At 37.6% G+C, this 26806-nt stretch overlaps 2 protein-coding genes across 8 annotated transcripts in view; one reads left to right on the top strand and one right to left on the bottom strand.

The window, feature by feature from the left end:
- The window catches only part of nrdc (nardilysin convertase), a 75703-nt gene extending 59241 nt beyond the window's left edge, over nt 1-16462 (top strand). Inside the window, exons 26-31 of the mRNA XM_033028584.1 lie at nt 1890-1942; nt 4662-4745; nt 6627-6717; nt 10360-10476; nt 14321-14410; nt 15778-16462. Of these exons, the coding sequence (XP_032884475.1) occupies nt 1890-1942; nt 4662-4745; nt 6627-6717; nt 10360-10476; nt 14321-14410; nt 15778-15975 (633 nt within the window). The 3' untranslated portion in view covers nt 15976-16462. The remainder of the gene's footprint in view (nt 1-1889; nt 1943-4661; nt 4746-6626; nt 6718-10359; nt 10477-14320; nt 14411-15777) is intronic.
- Nucleotides 16463-19537: 3075 nt separating this feature from the next.
- Nucleotides 19538-26806, bottom strand: part of osbpl9 (oxysterol binding protein like 9) — a 129110-nt gene continuing 121841 nt past the window's right edge. For 4 of the 7 annotated variants that reach the window (XM_033028589.1, XM_033028590.1, XM_033028588.1 and 1 more), the window contains 6 exons: nt 24876-24939; nt 24619-24759; nt 24454-24532; nt 23535-23626; nt 22403-22538; nt 19538-20473 (listed from right to left, as the gene is read on the bottom strand). In XM_033028589.1, the coding sequence (XP_032884480.1) occupies nt 20399-20473; nt 22403-22538; nt 23535-23626; nt 24454-24532; nt 24619-24759; nt 24876-24939 (587 nt within the window). In that variant the 3' untranslated portion in view covers nt 19538-20398. The remainder of the gene's footprint in view (nt 20474-22402; nt 22539-23534; nt 23627-24453; nt 24533-24618; nt 24760-24875; nt 24940-26806) is intronic. The other 3 variants (XM_033028585.1, XM_033028586.1, XM_033028587.1) reach the window with 1 other exon arrangement.

The following is a 26806-nucleotide window of genomic DNA, read 5'->3' as shown; positions in this document are numbered from 1 at the left end:
TCCATTTGGCCTTTTGTGTCTGTTACAAATTAATTATCTCTCTAGTGTACTCATATTCCAACCCTATTTATATTTGTCACTTACTATTCAAATTACATTTTTGAACAAGGTCTGCTAAACTAGATCATAAGATCATAAGGAATAGGAGTAGAATTAGGCCATTTGGCCTATCAAGTCTACTCCAATATTCAGTCATGGTTGATATATCTCCCTCCTAACCCCATTCTCCTGCCTTCTTCCCATAACCTCTGATACCTATACTAATCAAGAATCTATCTATCTCAGCCTTAAAAATATCCACTGACTTGGCCTCCACAGCCTTTTGTGGTAAAAAATTCAACAGATTCATCATCCTCTGACTAAATAAATTTCTCCTCATCTCCTTCCTAAAAGAACATCCTCAGGCTATTACCTCTAGTCCTCGACTCTCCGACTAGTGGAAACATCCTCTCCATATCCACTCTATCCAAGCCTTTCACTATTCTGTATGTTTCAATGAGGTCCCCCCTCATTTTTCTCCAGCGAGTACAGGCCCAGTACCGTCAAACGCTCATCATATGTTAACCTACTCATTCCTGGGATAATTCTTGTAAACCTCCTATAGACCCTCTTCAGAGCCAGCACATCCTCAGATATGGTGCCCAAAATGGCTCACAATATCACAAATTCAGCCTTACCAGCGCCTTATAGAGTCTGAACATTACATCCCTGCCTCTTAAAATGTATTCCTTGTTCTAGTGGATGACAAATCTAAAGGGCCTGTCCCACTTGGTGATTCTTTTAGGCAACTGCTGCGACTGTCGTAGTAGGTCGCCGAAAAAACGGCGACAACCTACGACAGGAGAAGTCATGTTGAAAATTTAACGGCGACCAGAAAGATGCTACAACTTTTTGCGCGACTGAGGAGACTACTCCCGGCGACCACCGGCGAGCATGTGACGACAAACTAGTCGCCTGTAGTTGCCTAAAACATCGCCTAAGTGGATCAGGCCAATAACAGCTTTCCTTTTTTTGCTCCTTTGATAACTAGGTTTTTTTTCATTGTTGAAGTTGGAAACCCTACATATCCTTATTCCTTTGTACACTAATTAACATGGTTTTTGTTCACAAAATGTTACATGAACAATACCCCTAACTTGTCTATATCCCCTGACCCCTACTCTTGATGCCCGCCTCCTGAAGCCTTCATTCTCCTGAGAGCCTTCAATGCCAACTATCTTTATATCATCTTCAAACTTGGATAAATTATGCTTGATTCCCTTCACACATTTTATTGATATCAATTGTGAAAAGCAGCAGTCCCAGAACCAATGTATATGGCACTTCACATGTCAAAACCTTCCAACCTGAAATAACTCATTTATTCCTACTCTCTGTTAACCAATCTTCTGGGTACACTGGTATGTTACTTCCAATACCTTGTATTGTGTATCTGTTAGGTACCTTTAGGAGCCTTCTGAAAGTCCAATTGCATCACAGCAGCTTGCGTGCTCTCATCTATTTTGTTAGCTACAATCTTAGAAAATTCCTAAACATTTGTCAAACACCATTTTCCTTTTCATTCCCTTTCATTTCCCTCTACTCAATTCTGTTATTATTGTCAAACTTTCATATTCCTTCATGGCAGGTTCTTGAAACTTCCTTACTATTGGTCATGTGAACTCCTATACAGTTCCCTTTTTTCCTCCCTCTGGAGGAACTGTCTTGAAACTATTGAATTTTAAAAGGACAACAAGAGTATACACAATCTCAACCAAAATGGTCCAAATATTTCAACCATTTGGTATTGTATGTTATTTAAAACAAATCCCCTATATGGGGCGATTTGTTACTTGGCAGGGGACAAGATTTTTGTTTATGCTGAGATAGGTTTTTATCCTGGATTTCAGATGCACATGGAAGAACCTTGCTTTGATTATCTGAGGACGAAAGAAACACTTGGGTAAATATTTTTCTCCATTTCCTTAATAATATATATCATTCAAGGCCCTTCCCTGCAATATCCTTCTTGAAAATAAAGTGAAATAGAACCAGGATTTCATTAAAGTTGAAAAGAGTAAATATAGATATAATTGAGCGACATTGCGCTCTGGATTTATAGCAGAGTAAGAATTGAAAAAAAGAAAGTTTCAACAGCTGAGAATAGCAGGTGATGTGATTCATTTTTATTAAAGACATCATTTGAACATTAAAGACACTATATAGACAGATATATGGATAGAAACTGTAGGGATATAGGCCAGGTGTAGACGAGTGGGACTAGATTGGTGAAGTGACTTGGTCAGCATGAATGACTTGGTCTGGATACATGTTTCCCTGCATAACTCTATGACCACATGACTTGAAGGTACTAATGGGGAAAGTTCCATAGTGTTGAGCAGGATTGTAGAAAGTATATTTGGACAGGTTCATGAATTGTAAATGTTTAGAGGGATGTGGGGCAAATGCAGACAAGTGGGACTAGCTCAGGAAGACACCCTGGTCAACATGGACAGGTTAGGCCAAATGGCCTGTTTCCGTGCTGTATAACTAGAATTCTCTAACTCTAAAACCAATATAAATCCTGTCCTAACAATATAGAGGCATTTCCAGAATGATCTGAAAGATTTGTTGACATGAAATGAAGGTTTATCAAAAATAAAATTGAAGATCAAAATAGCTATCTATTTTTAGATTTATTTTATTAAAATATTCCATTAGAGATGAAAGCTTCATTTTGATCAGAGTGCATGATTGAAGGTGGTCTGTAGATTAACTAATGCTCATGCTTGGCTCCTGGGCTGCTGTGAATTTCCCTCGGGAGACTTTTTTTCACTGGTTCGAGTAATAAGATTAACTTGGTTATTGGAAGGACAGGTTAGATTTCAATGAACCTATTTAGAAATAGACCATTTTAGCTAGTTAAAAAAACCCATTATGCATTTGGGTCCTGGCTCCATATTTATGAGAGGTAGCCAATTGTGTTGATTGTAGATTATAAAGAACACTGCAATGTTAAATATTTAGTGAAAATAAGTAAGAGGAAAACAAAAGTTAAAATTTAGAAAGGGGACTTTATTTTTATAATAGGGTGATTTCACGAAAGGTCACTGGAGCGTAGATCCGCACCCACGTGACCGAAAATTTTAACTGGGGGACAAGCGTCACTTCCGGTACATGTTAGTGAATGGGAAAACACGCACTTTCACACCCGTTAAAAACATCGAAAACGGCCAGTTTTTGAGCTGCAATTTACTGTCGGGGTGACCGTGAGGCACAGCTACCTAAATTTACAGTTAAAAAAAAAAGATAGAAACTAAGGTAAATACAAGAGGGAGCTGAAGGGGCAAAATAAGCGGAAGTTGATAGCGGACATTTTTCGTGGAGATTTAAAGATCCAAAATATCGGGAATTATCGCGTTTGCTCGCTGCATTTCATCAAAAGTAAGGCATTATTGGCTTTGTTATCTTTATTCATTTGTTAGATGAAAAGTATTAAAAGTTAGAAATCCTTCAGTAAAATTGCAAAATCGCCCATTGTTCTCGGGTGGGTTTTAACATGCAAAATGAACACGCTTCTGAAGCTCCATTTACCATTTAAATATCCGTGAATCATAAATGCGTCTTGAAATAAATTTTACTCAGATGCAAGCTAAGGAATGGTATAATTGTCAGCTGTTCATTTGACAAAATCAGGACATTTTTTGGCTAATAATAAAATGTCCTGATTTTGTCAAATGAACAGCTGACAATTATACCATTCCTTAGCTTGCATCTGAGTAAAATTTATTTCAAGACGCATTTATGATTCACGGATATTTAAATGGTGAATGTAGCTTCAGAAGCGTTTTCATTTTGCATGTTAAAACCCACCCGAGAACAATGGGCGATTTTGCAATTTTACTGAAGGATTTCTAACTTTTAATACTTTTCATCTAACAAATGAATAAAGATAACAAAGCCAATAATGCCTTACTTTTGATGAAATGCAGCGAGCAAACGCGATAATTCCCGATATTTTGGATCTTTAAATCTCCACGAAAAATGTCCGCTATCAACTTCCGCTTATTTTGCCCCTTCAGCTCCCTCTTGTATTTACCTTAGTTTCTATCTTTTTTTTTTACTGTAAATTTAGGTAGCTGTGCCTCACGGTCACCCCGACTGGGACAGTAAATTGCAGCTCAAAAACTGGCCGTTTTCGATGTTGTTAACGGGTGTGAAAGTGCGTGTTTTCCCATTCACTAACATGTACCGGAAGTGACGTTTGTCCCCCAGTTAAAATTTTCGGTCACGTGGGTGCGGATCTATGCTCCAGTGACCTTTCGTGAAATCACCCTATACATAATAATATTGTACTAATTCAGAAATATGTTTGTTAATCGCTGGGCATTCAAGATCTTTCCACTTGGTGCCTCGTAGAACATACAGGAGATGTTGGCTCATTGGATGTGATAATTAAATTGAATTGGATGGAAAAACATTTTGTAACCAATTGAATTTATCTTATATTTTGGTTAAAACTAAAGAATGACATGAGTTGCTTGGGAGAGATTCTTGAAATTTGCTCTCTGATTATAATACAATTAACTGCTCAGTCCATAAATGCCCATCACTGTAATAATCAAAACATGTAGTATATAGTTCATTAATTGAAATATTCTTCTTCATATTCTGTACGTCAGGTACCATGTGTATCCTACCTGCCGAAATACTTCCGGAGTCTTGGGATTCTCTATCACAGTGGAAACACAGGCAACAAAATTTAGGTATGTTTTGTTTTTGGTTCGTTCTGTTTATCAAATCTTCGGGGTGGGCAGAGGGAAGTGTGTAGCAATTAGCTTTGGACATTAGAGAACTGTACTGATGCTGATTATTCATTTGGTTCAAAGTTTGTTCCATTATTTACCAAATGGGATGCTGTTCCTCCCCCACACCTGACTAATTTTAAATATAGACACCCCATTCCCCTGGTTTTTTCCCCCAATCACAATTTGTTTACATTCTTGGCACCTATCTAATTTCCAAGCAATTTCTATTTTTTTTCACATTTTTAAATTCTAATAGGTGGATCAATTAAAAGCAATCACAGAGTTAAGAAAAGCAGCTGATTGCACTGGACGCGTGAGCAAGTAAACGCACCAGACAAGATTTATGTAGGACATTTTGCACAAAGAGACGATCTGTTTAATACATTTTTCTTTTGTCCCTACATTAGGGATACACTAGTGTGTATTGTGTCATGCTAATTCAGTAGCTGAAGATGAATATGCAAGAATCTCAAACATCTCCCCATTATTGTAATTGACAATGAATTTGAATTATCATTATTCTTTTTTTGTGTGTGGGTAACCATTTGGCTTGAGTTGATAGCTGGGCTGAGATTGTAGAGTAAATCTTGAACATTATTCTGCCATTGCTCATGTTGTTGGCCATGCAATACCCAGGGCAGGAAAGAGTGTAGTGTATCCAGATTTGAGGTGAATAAGTGAGATGTGAGGAAAGATATAAAGTTTTCAAAAGGACATAATTAGGTCAAGAAAGTGGCAGTTAGAATATAATGTGAACTTATAGTTGTTTTGTCAGAAGAGCCAAAGCTAGTAACTGCAATTTTTAGTAAACCCACTGTTCTGTATGGTGATTCTGTCTCCCATTTATACTTTCTCTAAACCTGCCTGTTGTTCACTAATCTCTTTACCAATTTCTTCCACCACCATACTGTTTTGTCAATTAATATCTTCTTGCATTATCACACAGCTAGCTTTCTTTATATTCTTTGGTCCCTACTCTTGTTTTTCTGCTTCTTAAAATTTGCTTTACTTCTAATTTTTCCCAATTATGGTGATGGTGCCCTGGAAAATTAACAGATGTTGACAATTCACTTCACTTTCTGTTTTCATTTCAGATTTTAACTCCTAGTCGTATTTTATTTTTGAGTTAGTATTGGTGGATATACAACGTGATCTTTGTGTGTTGCTTCATGAAACAAGAGTAATTAGAAAGTCAAATTATATCTTGGCCTTTATTACAAACAAGGTGGTACGCAGGAGCAAGTAAATCTTGCTGTAATTGTGCAGGGCTTTTGGTGTGATCACATCTTATTTGCTTTGCTCTGAGATGTTTCTGTCTCAGTACCTAAGAAGATATACTTGCCTTGGAAATGTTGCAGTGCAGATTCACTTGATTTGTGTGTTGAAGAGATTTTGCAGTCAATAGATATTGAGGAGGATTGCCCTAAGCTACATGGAAATCAGAAGAGTGAATGGTTTATCGATTGAAACATTAGTAATTCTAAGAAATTGATGAAGATAAAGCAATGGTAATCTTTGGATGATGAGTCTAGAACTTGAGGAATACCCTTGGGAATAGAGATCAGCTACTTAGAGTGGGGTTAGGAGAACCTCTTTACTTGGAGGGTTCCAAATCTTTGAAAATCTGTAATCCAAAGGGGTGCAGATGTATGTTCAAGTAATTGATGGAATTTGGGGGATTGGGGTGAAAATGGCCTTTAGGTAGAGCAATAACCAGGATCTTATTGAAGATGGATCAGGACTGAGGGGAACCCAAACTTCCACCTCTAATAAAGTTTTATAGTTTCATGTACTGGGTTCTGATTCCATTGTTGTTAATTACATTTAAATTCTTAACAGTACCGAAGTAGTAGACAAGAAAATAGAAGAATTTCTGAGCAGTTTTCATAAAAAACTAACATCAATGACTCAAGATTCCTTCAATACTCAGGTAAGTAATATTACAAACAATTCAAATAAAATATTGTTGTAAAGCTTTGAAGACCAGTTTTCTTCATGGTTTAATGGTTCTCATTATCCATTGGACTTTTTAAATGAAAACAAAATCATCACAGCAAAATGACAAAAAACACATCTCTATAGTGTATTTGCTCTTGCTTAAATATTAGAAAATACATCTATTCCACAAGTATGTTTATGTTTTCAACCTACAACTCTTTAGTTTTGTCAGCTTGCACTGCATTTTATCCTGCTACAGATATACTTACTCCACTTAAACAAAAACTGTAAATGCTGGAATAAAAATAACAGCAGTTCCTGTGGAAAGGAACAAATGTTAATGTTTCAGGTCTAAAACTCTTTTTATCGGCTAAGCATTTTTAGCTTTTCTGTTTTTGTTTTATATTTCCAGCATCTGCAGTTTTTTTTGTTTGATTTTTGCTTACTCCAATTAAACTTTGACAAATCCCCAATACTATTGCCCTCGGCTATATTCCGTTTACCTCAGTCCCAATTCCATCTCCTCAATCGGGTCACTGTTTTATGGTGAACTAGATTGTGTGAAACTAGATTTTTTGAACTTCCTATTTATTCTGAGCTGAAATTCAAAACCCTTGTTCTGTTCACCACAAAGACTGGTTCTGCCTCTGTCTCATAGTCATTAATGTTTTAGCCCTGCTGATGAAACACATCCTTGCTTATGTCATGTTGACATTTGAGTGTACTGCAGATCAGTTGCTCATCTTCCATCCTCCATAAACTTCAACATCATCCAAAGCTCTCTTGTCCCTATTCTAATTTACAATGCCATAACATTGGCCCTATTTACTGATCCTTCCCTCCCCAATGAAGTTGTAGTGATTGTTCCCAAATTGACGAACAAACATCATGAACAGATTTTGCCGTGCTATCATAAAGGGTTGGATTATAAATCTGTCATCAATGTATGATGTGGTGTGGATGAACAGGCTTATCTCAAGGTATCCAGGATGCTGCCATGTGCAGAATTGCTTTACCAATTGTGGACACATTGTGGATCAGCAAGGCACACACCTTTGACAACAAGCTATCCTAAACAAGTGTCCTTGCATCCGCAGTGTTAAATATTTGTAAGAGTGATTTGTTTACAGTAGCATTGAGTAAATATGTTTTTGTATTTGACCATCTGTGAGACATCAAAAATCTTCATGGACCTGGAGGATTTTGGTAGTGTACCTCACTGCAGGGTGGTGAATATACCGTGTTAATCACAGAAAGCTGTTTGGTAAAATGAGTCAAAGAGGGGTGCCTGAATACATTGTTAGAATTCTGGCCTACTGGTATACCCACCAGACTATGCAAATAAAATGGGGCAATAGGGTCTCAGCCCCATTTGGGGTTAGCAATGGTGTTAGACAAGGGGGAATTTTGTCCCCAGTCCTTTTTAATCTATATATTGATGATCTGTCTAAACAATTGAAAACCTGTAACACTGGGTGCGTGATTGGTAATATTTTAGTGAACCATATTATGTATGCAGATGATCTTGTGGTCTTTAGTCCATCTAGCGCTGGTCTCCAGCAGCTCCTTACTATATGTTCTGTGTATGGTGTGGAACATGACATTAAATATAATGCTAGTAAGAGTGCTGTTATGATCTGTAGAACCAAAGAGGATAAATGTCTAAAATATCCTGATTTTAAATTGTCTGACAATAATCTTAGTGTCTGTAATAAGATAAAATATCTAGGGCATGTTATTACAGAACAAATGACAGATGATGAGGATATTTATAGGCAACGACCCATGCTGTATGTACAGGCGAATATTCTCTTGCATAAATTTGGTGCGTGTGCAGATGCGGTGAAGATGTCGCTATTTAGAGCATACTGCACACCACTCTACACTGCGCACCTGTGGTCGAACTATTTAAAGACAAGTATGCAGAGACTAAAGGTGGCATATAACGATGCCATGAGAACACTGCTAAGGCAACCTAGATGGTGTAGTGCCAGTAATATGTTTGTGGCTGCAGGAGTCAGTACCTTAGAAGCTATCCTAAGACACCACATGTGTAAATTCATTTGCACGATAAATGACTCTAAAAATGTGCTTATTGTGGCCTTGTCAAACATAAGGGTTAGTACTACACGCTACGAATCCCAGCTGTGGAGACACTGGTATCGTTGTCTCGTTGTAGGACATTGATCATCTTTTTAACTGGATTTTTAACTTATGTATTGTGGGGTTTTTTTAAATATATAAATTATGATGTTTTTATAAGTGATATACCAAGATTTTATATGTATTTATGATATTTGATATGCAATGCATTTTTAATGTAATGTTGCCCCTTGTCTGGACCTTGAGTCCGTAATAAAGATTATTATTATTATTATTATATTTCCAGAAAAGGAGGTAAAATCCAGTTAGCAACCACAGCAGTGAATATTCACTTCTATGGAAAACAAATAATCACAAATTGACCCTAGCTTATTTTGGAAATCATTCCGTTTTTTTCAACCCTCAGCAGAAGTTTGCAGATAGACAAAAGGACAATTGTTGAATGGAATGAAATGAGAAATATTTGTGCACGGGCAGAATAGATTTAGTAGGCTGAAGCACCCGTTTCCATTGCTGTATATCTATTATAAGAGTTCAAGTTAAAGACATAATTTACCCAACAATTTAGAACACCACTAATCACAATATAGTTAAACCCTTCCTCCAATATGTGTCTGTGAATATATCTGTTTTTAAAGATGTACTTAAGCCATAAAACCCAAGGCCTGGTTAAGATCTGTTTAGTAAGTAAAACAAGCTATGGAGTGATATCCAGTATCACATGGACAATTAATAATGTCCTTTTAAAACCAAGCAACGCTGAGGTAGCAAATGACCCTTTGAACCAAGTTGTATCCAAGTCCGTTATGACATTAATAAATAATTTTGCTTTGCTGCATGAATCCTTTTGAAAATACCAAATAAATTGACTTCCATCGGTAATTATTCTATGGCATTACTGAAAAAGAGATTTAATAATATACAAAATCATGATGGTGTTTGGATATGGTAAATAGAAATTTTATTTCCATTAGTTATTTAAGAGACTTAGACAATTGAAGGATCAAGATTACCAAAAGATCCAGAGGTGACATGAGGAAGAAGCTTTTTTTAAATGCAGTAATTTATGATCTGGGTGTGGTGTTTATATGTTCAGTTGCCACTTTCCAAAGTGAATTTGTTATACGTTGATCTTTTTTTTTTAGTGGACCTCCCTGCATTGCTCTAAATTTGTTGAGCGTTGTTAGAATAGTTTTCTTCTGCTATAAATCTGTTTTGTAGAAATTCATCTTGTAGCTGAACTATGGTTTTGGCAGCAGCTGTATTTTGCACTTTGAAACTCAGTTTCATTTAAGTAAATGTAACTGAGTTTAGGAAGCTGATTAAAATACTGCCACTTTGAACCTTTACTAATTCATATATTCATGAAATGTATTATTAAAACTATTAAAGGAAAAGTACACCTGTGGTTGTTATTCTACTACATTTATGTTGATGATTACTTGATTTGGGGAATGTTGTACTCGAAGACAGGTTTTTGCTACTTTATAAATATATTTTAAATATTTAATCATTTTTATTACTTGAACAGGTAACTGCATTGATTAAGCTTAAGCTTTGTGAAGACACACATCTAGGGGAAGAAGTGGACAGAAACTGGGATGAAGTTTTTACACAGCAATACCTGTTTGACAGGCTTACCCATGAGGTATTATTAAGCTAAGTAAAAATAAGAAAGGAGGATGCTACATTCCATGCAACCTAGCTAATGCAACAATATTTAACTAAGCAGTGAATTTTCTTTTCTTTAATACATAGTGCGTTTAAATGTTTGCAGTTTAAAGATATCGGAACAATGATTGTGAGAATATTCTATCATCTTTGTTTAAGACCAAACCATTTTAAAATTATTTAATACAATCTAGTTATTGTCGTACTGCCTGCTATCAGGTGTTTCAGCCCACAAGTCCACACCGACCTACAAGCACTAACGCTTTACTGATCCCATTTTAATCTCAATTCTATCTGTCCAGAACCACCTTGATTCTACTGCTCGCCTACATACTACGGGAAATTTACAGTGGCCAATTTATCTGTCACGAGAAAAGATATCTCAGACTCTTAACACATTAATTCTGAGCCCATGTTTCTTTGGCTGCACACATGGTTTTTCATCATTTCCTACAAAAGCTACAACATCCCTTATCCTGCCATACCCACATTAATTAATTATTTTTATTTAATCAATTAATTTAATTTTTATCCCTAACCAAAATCCACACTCATGTATGCTGCAGTCAGATAATGCTGTTTTAAAATGCGCTGTACTTTTAGTTGGGCATATTCCCTATCTAACTAGGAACAGTAATGACCTTGTATAAATTTGTTTCCGAGTGGGGTAGAATTGGTATAGAATACCTACTTCTGCAGTGAAACAGATACTGTGGGACAATAGTGTAGGAAAGAACTGCAGATGTTGGTTTAAATCGAAGGTAGACACAAAATGCTTCGGGTCGAGACCCTTTTTCAGACCCTTCTAGACCCGAAACGTCACCCATTCTTTCTCTCCAGAGATGCTGCCTGACCCGCTGAGTTACTCCAGCATTTTGTGTCTACCTGAGGGATAATAGGATCATTTATGCAATTTAGTCATGGGTGGATGGTACAACATTTAATGCTGTTTGCCTCTTGGGTCTGATCCTTAGTGCAGGTGCTGTCTGTGCAAAGTTTGCATTTATTCCTTCCTTGACCATGTAGGTTTCCTTTCAAAATGCTCCTATTTCCCCTCTCGTCCCACAAAACATGCTTGTAGGTTAAGGGCAAAAAGAACTAAGAGTGGGCTGTGATGGGCAAATGTGAAAGAGAATAATTTGCGTGAAAATAAGGCTACGCTGCTGTAGAATGTTCCAACAGCGACAGACATAAAAACACCAACTTTTATATACCTGTGTGTAATTTGTTACTCTCTGTTTCAAAGATCAACACTATCAATAAAGGTACTGGCATTAGGCCATTCCTTAACTCACAGATGTTTTAGAATGTCTCTCTGTATATGCTGCATATTTTAGTATCATCAAAAAACATACTTAGACAAGTGGTTGATTGGAACCCCATGCCTGAGTCACCTCTGCATAAACCAGTGAATGGCAGTAGAAACAAATATTATCCACAACTAGCCCACAATTGTGATTCACTGGCAACAAGCAGGGATAAAACCCCATTAAGTCGTGGAGGATGAATTAGGTGATTTGTTTTATCGTCTGCTTAAAAGGAAAAAAACTTTTTTTTTGTTCACCTTTATTTATCCATATGACATTTAGTTTATTTATAATAGCTGCTATTTTGGACATGTATTTCACTAAATTGGTTAGTCTTGTGAATATTGTGAGATATATCTTACATAGATGGATGAAATGCTGGATGTTAATAGGAGTGGTGTATTAAAACCAGCATGAGGACCTATATATTTTGATTAGAACGTGAAGAGATTGCTGAGGAATTTAGGTGTCTTAGTCCAGAGAAGGCTATAGTATGCAGGTGTAGCAAATAATTTGTAAAGTTAACAGGATGTTAGAGGAGTTGAACACAGAAAGGAGGTTTCTACCTCCAACGGGATCCCACCATTAGTCACATCCTCCCATTTCCACCCCTTTCCGCAGAGACCATTCCCTCCGTAACTTCCTGGTTAACTCATCCCTTCCCAGGCAAATCAACCCCCGCCAGATACCTTCCCCTGCAACCGCAGGAGATGCAACACCTGTCTCTATACCTCCTCTCTCGACTCTGTCCAGGAACCCCGATAGTCCTTTCAGGTAAGGTAGAGGTTCACTTGTACAACCTCCAACCTCATCTACTGTATCCACTGTTCCTCTGACTCTCAGTCTGAAGAAGGGTCTTGGCCCAAAACGTCACCTATTCCTTTTCTCCAGTAATGTTGCTTGGCCTGCTGAGTTACTCCAGTTTTTTGTGTCTATCTAAGGTTATTCTTCAGCCTTGTAGAGCATTGGTAAGATCACATTTGGAGTGCTGTGTAAAGTATTAATCTGTTTTTAAAGAGGAATATTAATGCATTGGAGGCAGTTTAGGGAAGATTTACCGGACCAATATTTAAAATGGATGAATTGTCTTAGTGGGAAAGATTGGATAGGCTAGACTTGTATTTGCTGCAGTTTAGTGAAGTTGACTTAACTGGGTAGATTTGGAGATGTTTCCTCTTGTGGGAAAATCTGGAACTGGAGGTTGCTGTTTTAAAATAAGGTGTCACCATTTATATGGAGGTGTGGAAACTTTTTTTCTTGCATAGGGTTCAGAGTCTCATACTTAACATCTCAAAAACTAAGGAGCTGGTTGTTGATTTCAGAAAGAAGGCCACCCCCCTCCTCCCTCTCTTCATCAATGGAGAGGTGGTTGAGAGGGTCACCTCCTTTAAGTTCCTCGGGACCATCATACATCAATCCCTATCATGGGAGCTCAACACCAGTCTCATAATCAGTAAGTGCCACCAGCGACTCTACTTCCTGCGGCAGCTCAAAAAATTCAGGGTCAGTCGACCAGCCATGACCCACTTCTATAGGTCTACCATAGAAAGCATACTCACATTCTCCATGCTTGTCTGGTATGGTCACACAACCTCGCAGGATAAAATTCGGCTGGAGAGAATAGTGCGCCGAGCTTCTAAGATCATCGGTTGCAGCAGACTTCCCTCAGTGACATCACTTTACTCAACAAGACTCACCAGAAAGGCCAAAAAAAATCATAGCAGACCACTTTCACCCGGCACATTACCTCTTTAATCTCCTCCCATCAGGAAGGAGATATAGAAGCATTAAAAGTAAAACATCTCGCTTCAGAGACAGAACCTACCTCCAAGCCATCAGATATTTGAATTTGCACTAATCACTCTGCACTTTCTTTTGCACTTGCACTTACGCTTAACATGACGCTGCTGGGTACTGTCCTTCCTGTATATATTGTCCTTCGTACGGTATTGTCTGTATTATTTATTGTGGTGTATGCAGTGGTTGTATTGTACTGTATTGTATCTGTCTGAGAGCGAACCAAGACACATTCCTATCAACTTGTTGACATGGCAATAAACTTCTTGAATCTGAATCTGAATCTTTTCCTGAAATTGTGGTTCAAGTGAAGTATTTGAATACTTTGAACCAGAAGATACTTATTAAGCAACAAGGTAAAAGGTTACCACAAGTAGGTAGGAATGCAGAAATGAAGTTACAGCATGGTCAGTCATGATCTTATTAAATGGCAGAACAGCCTTGAAGGCCCATCCTTCTAATATACATCATAGATAAAGCATGTGGATATGCTTTGTACAAATCTATATAAACTGAGGATGAGTGGGGAACTTTCCTCCTGATTATTTAATTTTGTAACTGGACGTGCTTGTATTGCATGGTACCTTGTTTTCTATAATACAGTGGAGAGAAAGAATATGCATTTTTTATTCTGTACTTTTGATGTCTTGTCAAAATTATCGCATTAAGAAAAATACAACAAATATGTTAATACCATACCTATTATGTTTTAAACAGATTCAAGCCCTTAAATCATTCACCAAAGCAGATTTGGTAGTTTGGTTCTCAGGGCACCAGGGGCAGAAGAGTAAAAAACTTAGTATTCATGTAAGTACAGCCTACCCAGTAGGTTTATCCTTAACAATAAATGACTTCTTGGATATTTCCCTCATATGTAGAAGGTCTGCCATGAAATTGTTTTGTGTGAGATGCAAAACATATTTAAATTTTTATTATCTTAAATTTTTAAAACCCACTTTCCTAATAATTTAGTGGTTTCTCTGCTATACAATTAGAGGAATCCCAAATTTAATTCATGGAAATCTTGTCCCTTGCTGTCTTTTTTTTTCAGTATTCTATGTGAATTGTTAATGAAATGATTTAGGATGAATTTCATGTTTGGTTTTAGTCTAATCAGTGGTAAGAGCATTTTATGTGACATTCTGGACCTCTGCCATTATAATTACCTTTCATGAATCAATAATGGGTAGATTGTGATGGCTTGCTTCCCCCATGCCTGAACTTCCCTGGTCTGGACGCAGAGGGTTTACCTTGTCCAATACAGCTCGAATACCTGCAGCATGGGCTGGATGGGATTTTAGCAGTGCACTTAAAAGGTCTTGCACCTTCTGCCCCTAACCCCAATGCTCCTGTGAGCTCTGATGTTCGGAGACATTTAACAACTATTTATATTTAAGTAAATGGGGTTTCCCCTTTCCCCTCCTAATCAATGTAACATACTCATTAAACACCTTAGCTCTGACCTCTGCTTTCAAAAAGATCTGATTCACAGGACATGTTCAAGATGCTAAATGAATGCTTTATGTTGGTATTTACCAAGGATGATAATGCCATTTGAATCTCAGCAATGAACAGTGTTTGTATCAGATAGAGGTTTGTAATATCTTGAAGAGGCTGATGGCTAAAATGAGTAAGAATGAGATTTTAAAAAGCTGAACAGAGTAGTTAAATTACCACATCTATATCTATCTTTATTTGCTGAAGGAAGAATGGAAATTGCAGACATATTGCTATTATCTTTCATTGTTATGGATTCATAAAATTACTGATAAAAGACAGGATTGTGGTAGCAGGACAATATTCAGGCTGGAGGTCTGTGACCAGTGGAGTTCAACCAGGATTCATGCTGGGTTCTTTGTTTGTGATATTGATAAATAATTTGGGCTGTAAACTTAGATTGGTTAGATGCAGATGATACTGAGATTGATGGGGTTGCAGAATGTAGGTGATTAGGAAAATAATGCAGTGATGGGATGAAAATGTTTTTATGCAGTCATTAGTTAGAATCTGAAAAAGAATAAAATTGCAGGGCTCTTGACAGGGAAACAATGCTAGCTGGATTGCTCTTGTATAGAGCTAGTATGGATTGAAAGGGTTGAATGGCTTACTTTCATGCTGAAATGGTTGTGATTCTGTTGTATTTGTATTATTTTTTTGTTGCTTATGTTTCATAGGTGATTGGATCTGGGCAACACGAACTGGATCAGGTCACCGATAGCTCCAAATATGAATATCAGTCTGCGTGTGGGGAAGAACTCTGGCTCTCCTTTGTAGCCGTCTCTCCGCTGATGAAAACTGCAATTCCCATTAACAACATCTCTGCTTTCACATCAAATCTAAAGCTTTATCCCTACCATAAAGTTTTGAAATGACATCCGTCAGTTGGAAATGACCCACAATAACATATAGTGTGTTGCTAAGAATGTGCATTTACACGTAAAATGAAATCCTGATTAATGCTTCTGCTTTAAAAAAAAAGGCATTCCACCATAAGTGTGCTAATATAACTATCTGAGAGTGTATTTTAAGATTTGTGCTTTTATTGATCATCCAATAATGATGTAGTTGCATCAGAATTCATTGAGCCACAAATATCGGTAAATATTTAAATTATATTGCACTTTGGTTTGCCATTACTTCACTTTTTGGGGAAAATGTCACCAGTTTGGCAATGGATTCTTTTGTGAGGAGGTAAAACAAAATCTCCATGTACAAACCTGCCTATTTAGAACATACCAGTTCTGCAAGAGAGGTAATCATTAGTTTGTTGAGCCATGGTTAAATCTCCAATTGACTGGTGTTCTTAATAAATAAATTGATATTTGTGCAAAGAATAAAAAAAACTAATCCTTAATTAAAGCTGTGAGTCTTCTTCTTCTTGCGTATGGTGTGCACAGCTTAAAGTTGTAGGACACCTTGTTCTATTTGATCTTATTTGATTGTGCACGCCGGGTTGATTGTATTTGTCGAAACAGGGCGAACCAGGTGAAGGTTGCAATCTCCCACCCCAAAAGCTATAAGTGAATTGTCATGGACCTGTATTGTTTGTTTTAATGCTTTATAGGTTTGGTGGAGAGTTGGGACATTTTAAATTTCCTGTAAATTTCTGATTCTGTAATCAGAATAAATACAATCCACACATTTAATTCAAAATCATTTATATTTTAAAATACTGAGATGAAAAATAGATTGTACTGGGGATTTTTTGCAGGAGATGGAGGTGGTGAAAATCTTATTCATCATTTTAATCTGAGATATTGGATTGTGACTTTATAAGGGGGCTCCTTATGAATTTAAACATTCATCAGAAACAAATTTTCATTCCACCAGCTGCTTTGCTCACTGTTATCTGACAGTTGAAAGTTCTGTTAGGTTTTGCATTGTGGTTCTATTTGCTGATGCCAAGGAGCGCAATTAGTTAGTGAAAAAAAGGTTAGAATTTCTGTGAAGAGCAATTTGGCAAAGTATCGATTCTCTAAAAAATAACTGATACAGAAAATCTGTGTGGTTTTCTCATGCACTTACATAATAAAATATATTGTGTGTAGATATTAATATAAACAAACTATTGATTGTTTTAAGCAAAAAACTGCTAGTAGAATTCTGGGTCAGGTCAGCATTGGTGGCAGCAAAAGGAATGTGTGGATATCTCAGAATTAAACCCTGCAATCGTAGGGTGGGTTACATAGAAAGATGGCCAATATCTAGAAGTGCAGAGGTTAGGATTTTATTGTTCAGTTTCTTTTTACTTCAATTGATTATTCATGACTGAGAATATAAGCTTCTGCTGGGCACTCATATTGGAAACGCTCTTTGAAAATTTTTATTTTTCCTCCCACAAACTGTATATGAATATAGTATTAGAAAGTTTGAGCTAAGAAATCTACATTCTATTTCACAAATCACTGAAAACTTCAGTAGAATGGGAATGAATGGTCATTTATAAACTTAACTGGCCAACCTTACCGATGAGTTAATCAATAATTGATCAGCTTTAGTTTGGATAACTACAAGACCACTATTTTCATGACATCAGCAAAATTAATATTCACATTCTCATAATTAATATAGATGACAACCTGCAAGGGACCCAGCATTGCTGTTTTAAAAAGCAACATTAAAAACATTTGAGACACACTACTGGTCACAGGCCTCCAGTCCAAAAAACACTTTCCACCAATTCTGAAACCTCTTCCTATATCCCATGCGATCTAACCTTCCAGAGAAGCCTACTGGATGGAAAAGTTACCCAAGGCCTTGCTGGTTCATGTGGACAGCATCCATGACCTTGGCCTCATCATTTTCTTAAAACTCAAGTTCAGGAGAGATAATCATTCACACACTTTCTAGATGAGTGCACCTTATCCCTCAGCATCCTCTACAGTAACTTTCCTATCATTGATGTTAGGTTTACTGGTCGATAGATCCCAGGTTTTCCTTTGCAGCCCTCCTTAAAAGAAGCACAGCATTAGCCACCTTCCAGGTCTTAAAGCACCTCTCCTTAAAAGCATTCCACTTTCCAGATGTTCCTTTGCCTGTCAACAATCTACTTTAATCAGCTTTTGCACGTTCCTGTCTGATACCATTAAAACTATCCGTACTGCAATTTAGAACTTTAAAATTGTTATGGATAAGCACAGGGGTGGTTCACAAGTTGAAGCTAATAGAACTGTGGCACACGTCTCTGACTTCCCACATCCAGCAGGAGGAGCATACCAGTGTCTGCCATCCCTGCTGCACTAAGACCAAGCAAAAGTTGAAAACAAATTGTTGACCTTATCTTGCCATCACCCCCCCCCCCCCCCCTCAGCCTCCATGCTGAAGTCTTATGAGCCAAAGGCTCAGTACTTGCCCTCAAACATATAGAAATATGAAAAAATAGGTGCAGGAGTAGGCCATTCAGCCCTTCGAGCCAGCACCGCCATTCAATATGATCATGGCTGATCTAAAATCAGTACCCCGTTCCTGCTTTTTCCCCAAATCCCTTGATTCCTTAAACTCTCTTGAAAACACTGCACTTGCACAAACACGACCTCTCCCAAACCTACTGCTCTGCTGGTGCCCGCCTTCCTTTTATACACCACCGAGCAATTATTCTGAGATGCTAATTATGACAGCACATCCACATACTTGGAGAGGGAGCATAAGAAAAATTGTACATTACGCCAAATGCTACTAATTCTTCCTGCTTTAAATGAATAATCACATACAAATTGATCTCAACCGTTCTAATGAAACTAGAGAAATACAGATTTGGGATTTGCTTCCACGAGCTAATAATTATTGCCTTGTTGTTCTTGAGGATGCGGTGATAAGTCATTTGCTGCAGTCTAAATATAATATCTCCAGAGCAATACAGATGTCAAAAATTCTGAAAATTAAAAGGCATGTAAAACTTATGATGCTCTTTCCGAGCATCTTGCCTTTGTAGTAATAATTTTTGTGATAGTTGGTTTTAAGAGACCACCAAAATCTAAAATTTAAACAAATTGCTGATAGTTAGAGATAACTATGATCAGATAACCTTTACTCTAGCTCGAGGAGGGCACTTTAAAGCTTTTGGAATTGAAACATGTGAAATTAACCATTTCTTTAAAACTGAGAACAGTCAAGAATCTGTATTTGCACATTAACAAAGAAACATTAATTTTGGCCATCTAGGTTTAGCCAGTGAAGTGTATTTTGCCCAAACCATAAAACGGTGAGGCTAAAATATCAACAAGTAGAAAATAGGGATCCAAATATATAATAATGAGCTAACAAATATTTTACATTTTCAAATTGTTGACATTAAAAATCAAAGTTTTCAGATTAATTTTCACATTATACTTTCCCTTGCCCTACACCCAAAAATAAGTTTTTCTTTAACAGTTCAACAGTACAGGTAGCGCAGTACAAATTTACTTATGCAAATTCATGATGAGCACTGCAAGATGTATATTATGAAGGTTTATTATGTTGTTACAATAAACAGAATGAAAACTAGCTGCAATCATTCATTCTTGGAATAAAATTATATACAGATTTCAATCAAATGTAACACTGAAATTAATAAGAAGGCCTCAAAGTGTGTTTAATTAGAAAGCAGTCATTGGCTTCATTTTATATCTGCTATCTATAAACATTTATTCCAGTTCACTAATAAACACACCATATTAATGAAATTCTCCATATATATATATATTTATATACTATATATATGTACACATATCAATGAAAAGAGGTTCAAGCAATAATGAATCATTCTAGGAGAGCCCTACATTTGTAAACAGAGGACCTAAAAACACAATACATGAAAGTGATACATTTGTTATATCTGTAAATGACATTACAGACAGTGCACTTAAAGTGTAATAGGTTGTACAGATATCCAAGATCTATTTCTCGGGCTGTGTTTTTGAGATTTTCAGAGATTACACAAATTTGGCAGATGAAATTGTATACTTGGAGAATTGCAACAAAAATTATAAATTTCTGATGTGGAGCAGGAGCAAACATTCCAAGTCATTGTACAGCACTAAAAAGGAAGAACATTTTCACAACTCTTGCAGGATGTTAATTGTTCAACCACATCTCTTTGAAGTCCAATTTCCCTGAGAAACGAACCACTTTAAATTTACCGGATGAAATCTAAACAATGCATTTCTTAAATGAATGCATTTAAGTAACCACAAAGTAATAGTGTTTTATTAAATATTATGAATCTTGATACAAAATTTTCTGTTAGGCAAAAGAAAGTATTTTTCAATTGTAGGCTTTAAATGTGTTCAGTTCAGTCATTTTTGAAGCATTATCTTAATATTTATTGCCACCCAACCTCTTCAGCAGTGGATAATCGTATATCCAGCATTCTCCATCTTCGTGGAACACCTGGAGGTAAGAGATCAAATGTAATTTCCATCATAATTAGAAAAACACATAAAAAATCACACAATAAGAGTGGTACAGTTCATATAGCTACTTCCTCACAGCTCATGGTTCAAGTTCCTGCCTTTTTGTGTTGTATGTGTGGAGTTTGTACATTCTCCCTATGATTATGTAGGTTTTTACTGGTGCTCCAGTTGTCTCCCACATCTCAAAAACGGGATGTATATATTGCCCCAAATGCACAGGTTAGTGATAGAATAAGGACATTGGCGTGTCAGAAGAATAAAATGGTTAGGGATTAGTATAAATGGATGTTTGACAGTTGCCGTGGACTTGACAGGCTGAAGGGAGTATTTTTGTGCTATATCTCTCAGACTACAATTGTACAAATTGAAATCTTATGGTGCCACTAATTATAACTGTTGTCATCACCTCGACATTAGGGAAATGAAAGACTGGAATAGAACTCATACATTTAGTTGCAAAGCTATATAGTGTACAGGAGAGAGAACACCTGGTCGAGTGGTGCTGTAACAACAACCTCTTGCTCAACGTCAGCAAGACCAAGGAACTCATTTACTTCAGTAATGGGAAGTCGGGAGACCAGGTGCCAGTTTTCGTTAATGGGCTGGCGATAATGTAACCACAATGAAGGCTTGCAAACTCCTCTAATTTTAGAAGCATGTTGTTGAATACTCAAATAAACCTCTGCAGTGTAGAAAGCATCCTGGTTGCATCATGGCCTGGTATGGCAATTCCAATGCACAGGCACACAAGAAGCTGCAGGGCAGTGGACTCAGCCTGGACCATCCCCATCACTGAATGCATCTACACAGGTGCTGCCTCATAAAGGCGGCATCTAGTATCAGGAATTCCCACCATCTGGGCCATACCCTCATTTTACCACGACCGTTGGGCAGGAGGTATGGAAGCCTGAAGTTTCACCGCATCAGGTTCTGGGGCAGCCACTATCCTACAACTATTAGCCACTTGAACTGACCTGCCCAATCCTAATTTGACCTCAGCAAAGGAACACTATCGCCCACAACCGCTACCTTGGATTAGGATGGATTTATTTTCTAATTGTTTTTTTTGTGTTAAGGTCCAGCTTATTTTTATCATAATAGACTTTTTCATTTTGCTGGGTTGGATAATTTGTGTATAATTTATATGCTCGTGTATTGTCAGAGTCCGCTACTGCATGCAAGATTTTTATTATACCGGTACATCATTTTCAGAGTTGGCACAATACAGCCTTCAGGATACAACAAATTATCATCAGACATTCTGGTCTTGTTTCTTTCAGTTATTTCCTCTCGTTCTTACGGTATTTAAGATTTCATCTTCCACCTCCTAGTTTATACCTCCTCCAGACATCTTTTTCACCAGCCCTTACCAGCTGTAATTCTGAGATGCTCTTTAAGCAACACCATCACCCATTACATAAGATAATCTCTCCTAGTCTCCAACCTATCAAAAATCATCTCTAATTTCTTTCCACCCCTGTTCACTTTCTCTGCAATTTAAAACGTTGAACAGCTCTGGACCTGGAATGTTTCTCCAAAGATGCTACCAAGGCCTGCTGAACATTTACAGCATTGTTTCTTCAGATTGAGAATCGGCAGCATTTTGCTTTTAGATTTGCAAACCCATGTTCTTCCCAATGTTAGTTAATGTTGGATTATTGCGAGTAAACGTTTGCCTACCATTAACAGTAGTTTGGCTGATTTAAATAGATTTTTAAAATGGGATGTGCCATTTGAAACTTCCAATCCTCTACTGATTATCCCAGGATGGAAAAATTAGGCCACTGTTGCAATTTCCACCTTCTCTTTCCTCAACAAATTGTAGTGTTTCTCATTTGCACTGTCTCCACCTTTACCAACAATATTAACTGCACACTCGTCTTTAATGGAATCAGAAACAACATACCCGTGTCTCCCATTGAACTTCATTCTCTTTTCTCTCCCTTGCTTCAGCTCTTTGTCTTTCTTCAAGTCTGTGCTTTGCCTCCGTGGCAGCATCAATATCCTTTATTTTTAAGTTGTGTGTTACGTCCTTCCAAAGTCTGTATGAAACCACAAATGAAATTCTTATTCTTCCCTGATGTTATTTGACAAGCTATCAACACTAAGAAATCATTTCATGATAGACACCTTACAAAGATATCAAATATTTATTCCATTTACAAAGTGTTTTCACTGGAGAAGTGGGTGTTAAAAAGAGAGCACAAAGTGGCAAGACTGATTTTGAAGCTAAAATTCTTAAGAAATTCACTCTCATTATTAAAATTAATTGAATACATGCAGCGAAGAGCAGAAAATGATAATGGAAACAGGTAGATTTTTGCGAAATCTTAGTGAGTGTGCAAGGTCTGAGTTACATGTACCAAACCCTTTGTGCCCACAGCCATCGGTTCTGTTGCAAGAACACATGTAAATAAAACAACAGGCAAGCTCTTGCTCATCTTGCCATATTTAGACGCATTACATGAAAACAATTAGGGTCATTTCTCCATTTCAGTATACCACATTGTTAATCATTATGGCCATATTTTATTCTCCCACTAATATGAATTAGGTTTAGGTTTATTATTGTCACGTGTATTGAGGTACAGTGAACAGCTCTGTTTTGCATACTATCCAATCACGTCAAATAATACTATATATAAAAATAAATCAAGTCAAACTCAATTACAATAGATAGAGCAAAGGGTAAGATACAGGCTGCAATTTCCATTTGAGTAATTTTTATTCTTTAAGAGAAATCTAATGCTTCACTTAGGCATTGAAGGCATTAAAACAAGGTGCATACAGGTGCAGAAAGCACTCGTGTTCATAACTTTAAAATAAATCTAGAGCTCTTGAAATTGATGTAAATGTAGGGAAATGCATTTAATTGGTGAAAATTGAGATGTCTCGAAGCCATCTAATACAATGAGCTTTCAGTGTACTCCAATAAATTTATAATAATCATTATAGAAAGCAAGTACAATTGTCACCCCACTCCTTCCATCTCTTTTAAATTCACATTTATTTGGAATACAAAGATTACAGATCATTACCTTCTAGATTCAAAGTCATCTTGATCTTCCAGTTTTCTCACTTTCTTTTTGATAATGGGCAATTTCTTTGTATCCACAAATATGCTGCCCTCCTTCATTAGAAACGCATGTCAATATTAGCTAAGCCATGAAGACATTATAACCACATTTACTGTCAGATGTTAATTTTATAATCATAAAACAGTGTAATTGCACACTATACTTTCTTTTACTATCAGATACCAGGCACAATTCAAAAATCTCCTCACATAGAGACCCCCAGCACTACTTTCCTTGTACTTTAACTTGCCACTCATATGGGACCGGCCTGATGCCACAGGTGTCCATCTAAATATGGCAGGCGTATCTTAAAAAGGTTATAATGACTTTATACAAATTTATAATTAACATCTCAATAACATTGAATTCCAACAATGCTAACAATAATTAAGTTATCTTAACTACCTAGTGAAATCAGCCAAAGGATTGTTGACAAACTGAACAATATCTTCAGTTTTTATGAGAAACATCAAGATAGCACAATTGAATTGAAAATGTATAAAAATTAATCAAAATTTGAAAAAACCTGCAAGCTGGGTATCAAAAATGAAAACACAATGCTGGAGATACTCAGCAGGGCAGCACAGTGGTGCAGATAATAGAACTGTTATTTGCTCCAGCAAAATTGGTTCAGTACTTGCTTGCCACCAGTTCTGTCAGCGTGGAGTTTGCATGTATTTCTAGTGGCCTTCCCCAGGTGAGCCAGTTTTTTCCCAGATCCCCAAGTCATATGGGTGGCAGATTCAGTTGATCGAAATGAGGGTTGAATGAGATGGCATTAGTGCAGCACTAGTGTAACTGGGTACTTGAAGGTTGGCATGGATGCATTGTTGGCATGTCAGACAGCATTTTACACAGAGAGAGAGTTAACAAAACTTACCCCAGTACTCCATTTAGCATACATCACTCCATTCCACTCCCCTTCAATTGAGGTGAAGGACTTCTTGTCATTTGGAGAACTGAAATAGCAAAATAAATTAATCGGTATTTTCATTGAGAGTATAGGTAATGAAAAATGGCAATAAAATATGTAATATAAACCTACAAGATTTCTGCAGTTACTCTGTGTTTTTTGCCTCCATAGAATGGCTTGGTATGAAATATAATGCTGGCATTGTATCCTGTTTTTGCGCAGGTTATGCTGCATTCGCCTCCTAGTTCCACCCATGGAACTGTTAGAATTGACCTGAGAAGTAAATGAATCATAATATTTAGCATGTCTTTCGAATAATAAGCTTCTCTTAATACATACTGATTGACAATATGGAAATGGTAAGTGACACTGTATTGGACAATACTTGCCTTCCATAACCATTTGGAAAAGTGAGAATATAATGCTCATCATAATCGAGCAAAGAGACGCATCCTGTCAAAATACAAGAAACAGACAAATGGTGAATTAGTCAGAATTTGTAAGTGGTCATGGTGAGGAAAATATTATCAGATAATTAAAAAATAAATAAATATAAAATAAATTAACCCCACTGACTTCTCTTTACAGTAATATGCTCAAATGAACAAATGCAAAACCAGCAGGCATTAAATTGTACAAAGTGAAACAGGAACGTTCAACATAAATCAGGCAAGTATGACGACCAGGTGAAAATGAATTGAGTTAAAAACGTCCAAATTCTGACATTTAGAGTAAGCTCGATTTAAACTAGCCAGTTAAAAGGAACTAAACAGTTTGTTTTTCAAAAAATTTGAATTTGAGAGAAAGTTGAGTTATATTTGTGAAAGTTACAATGAAAAATAATCCTGTATTTTTAAGAATAAATAAATAAGAGTACTATTTCCCAAACAGTTCAAGGATAAACTCATTAGAGTCCCAACCCAACCTGGATCCAGGGTCAGTGTCAAATCTGCATCAGCTTTTACAAATCAGCCTTGGTTATCAATGTTCTACAATTGGCCTCCTTCAGAGAGTGAAGGGCCAGTCCCACTTACGCAATTTTTTTGGCGACTTGCTGGCACCCGTCATAGTCGCAACAGGTTGCCGAAAAATTTAAAAGTGTTGAAAATCCATTGGCGACCAGAAAAAGATCAGACTCTGGGCCACTACTCACGACCATACTGGCGTCACCCCGCGACATTTTGAACATTTTCGGTGACCTGCTGTGGCTACGACGGGTGCCGGCAAGTCGCCGAAAACATCGCGTAAGTGGGTCAGGCCCTTCAGATTCAGATTCAATTTTAATTGTCATTGTCAGTGTACAGTACAGAGACAACGAAATGCATTTAACATCTCCCTGGAAGAGCGACATAGCAAATGATTTGAATAAATAATAATAAGTGTCCGGGGGGGGGGGGGGGGGGGGGTGATTGGCAGTCACCGAGGTACGTTGTTGAGTAGAGTGACAGCCGCTGGGAAGAAGCTGTTCCTGGACCTGCTGGTTCGGCAACGGAGAGACCTGTAGCGCCTCCCGGATGGTAGGAGGGTAAACAGTCCATGGTTGGGGTGAGAGCAGTCCTTGGCGATGCTGAGCGCCCTCCGCAGACAATGCTTGCTTTGGACAGACTCAATGGAGGGGAGCGAGGAACCGGTGATGTGTTGGGCAATTTTCACCACCCTCTGCAATGCCTTCCGGTCGGAGACAGAGCAGTTGCCATACCATACTGTGATGCAGTTGGTAAGGATGCTCTGGATGGTGCAGCGGTAGAAGTTCACCAGGATCTGAGGACCTTCTTCAGTCTCCTCAGGAAGAAGAGACGCTGGTGAGCCTTCTTGATCAGAGTTGAGGTATTGTGGGTCCAAGAGAGGTCATCGGAGATGTTGACTCCCAGGAACCTGAAGCTAGAAACACGTTCCACCTCCGTCCCGTTAATGTGGATGGGGGTGTGCGTGCCGCCCCTGGACTTCCTGAAGTCTACAATGAGCTCCTTGGTCTTCTTGGAGTTAAGGGCCAGGTTGTTGTCAGTGCACCATGCTGCTAAGTGCTGGACCTCCTCCCTGTAGGCCGACATCGTTATTGCTGATGAGGCCAATCACCGTTGTATCATCTGCATACTTGATGATGGTGTTAGTACCATGTACAGGTGTGCAGTCATAGGTGAAGAGGGAGTAGAGGAGGGGGCTCAGCACACAGCCCTGTGGAACGCCGGTGTTCAGGGTGAGGGTTGAAGAGGTGTGCTTGTCTAACCTAACAGACTGGGGTCTGTTGGTTAGAAAGGCCCTTGAGGTCTTCCAGGGGTATCATGTATAATTACCTCCACTGCAAATATGGCAGTAATGA

Source organism: Amblyraja radiata, chromosome 10 (genome assembly GCF_010909765.2).
Source record: "Amblyraja radiata isolate CabotCenter1 chromosome 10, sAmbRad1.1.pri, whole genome shotgun sequence".
NCBI lineage: Eukaryota > Metazoa > Chordata > Chondrichthyes > Rajiformes > Rajidae > Amblyraja > Amblyraja radiata.
The sequence above is the reverse complement of the archived record's forward strand: the minus strand, read 5'-3'. Positions and strand labels throughout refer to the sequence as shown.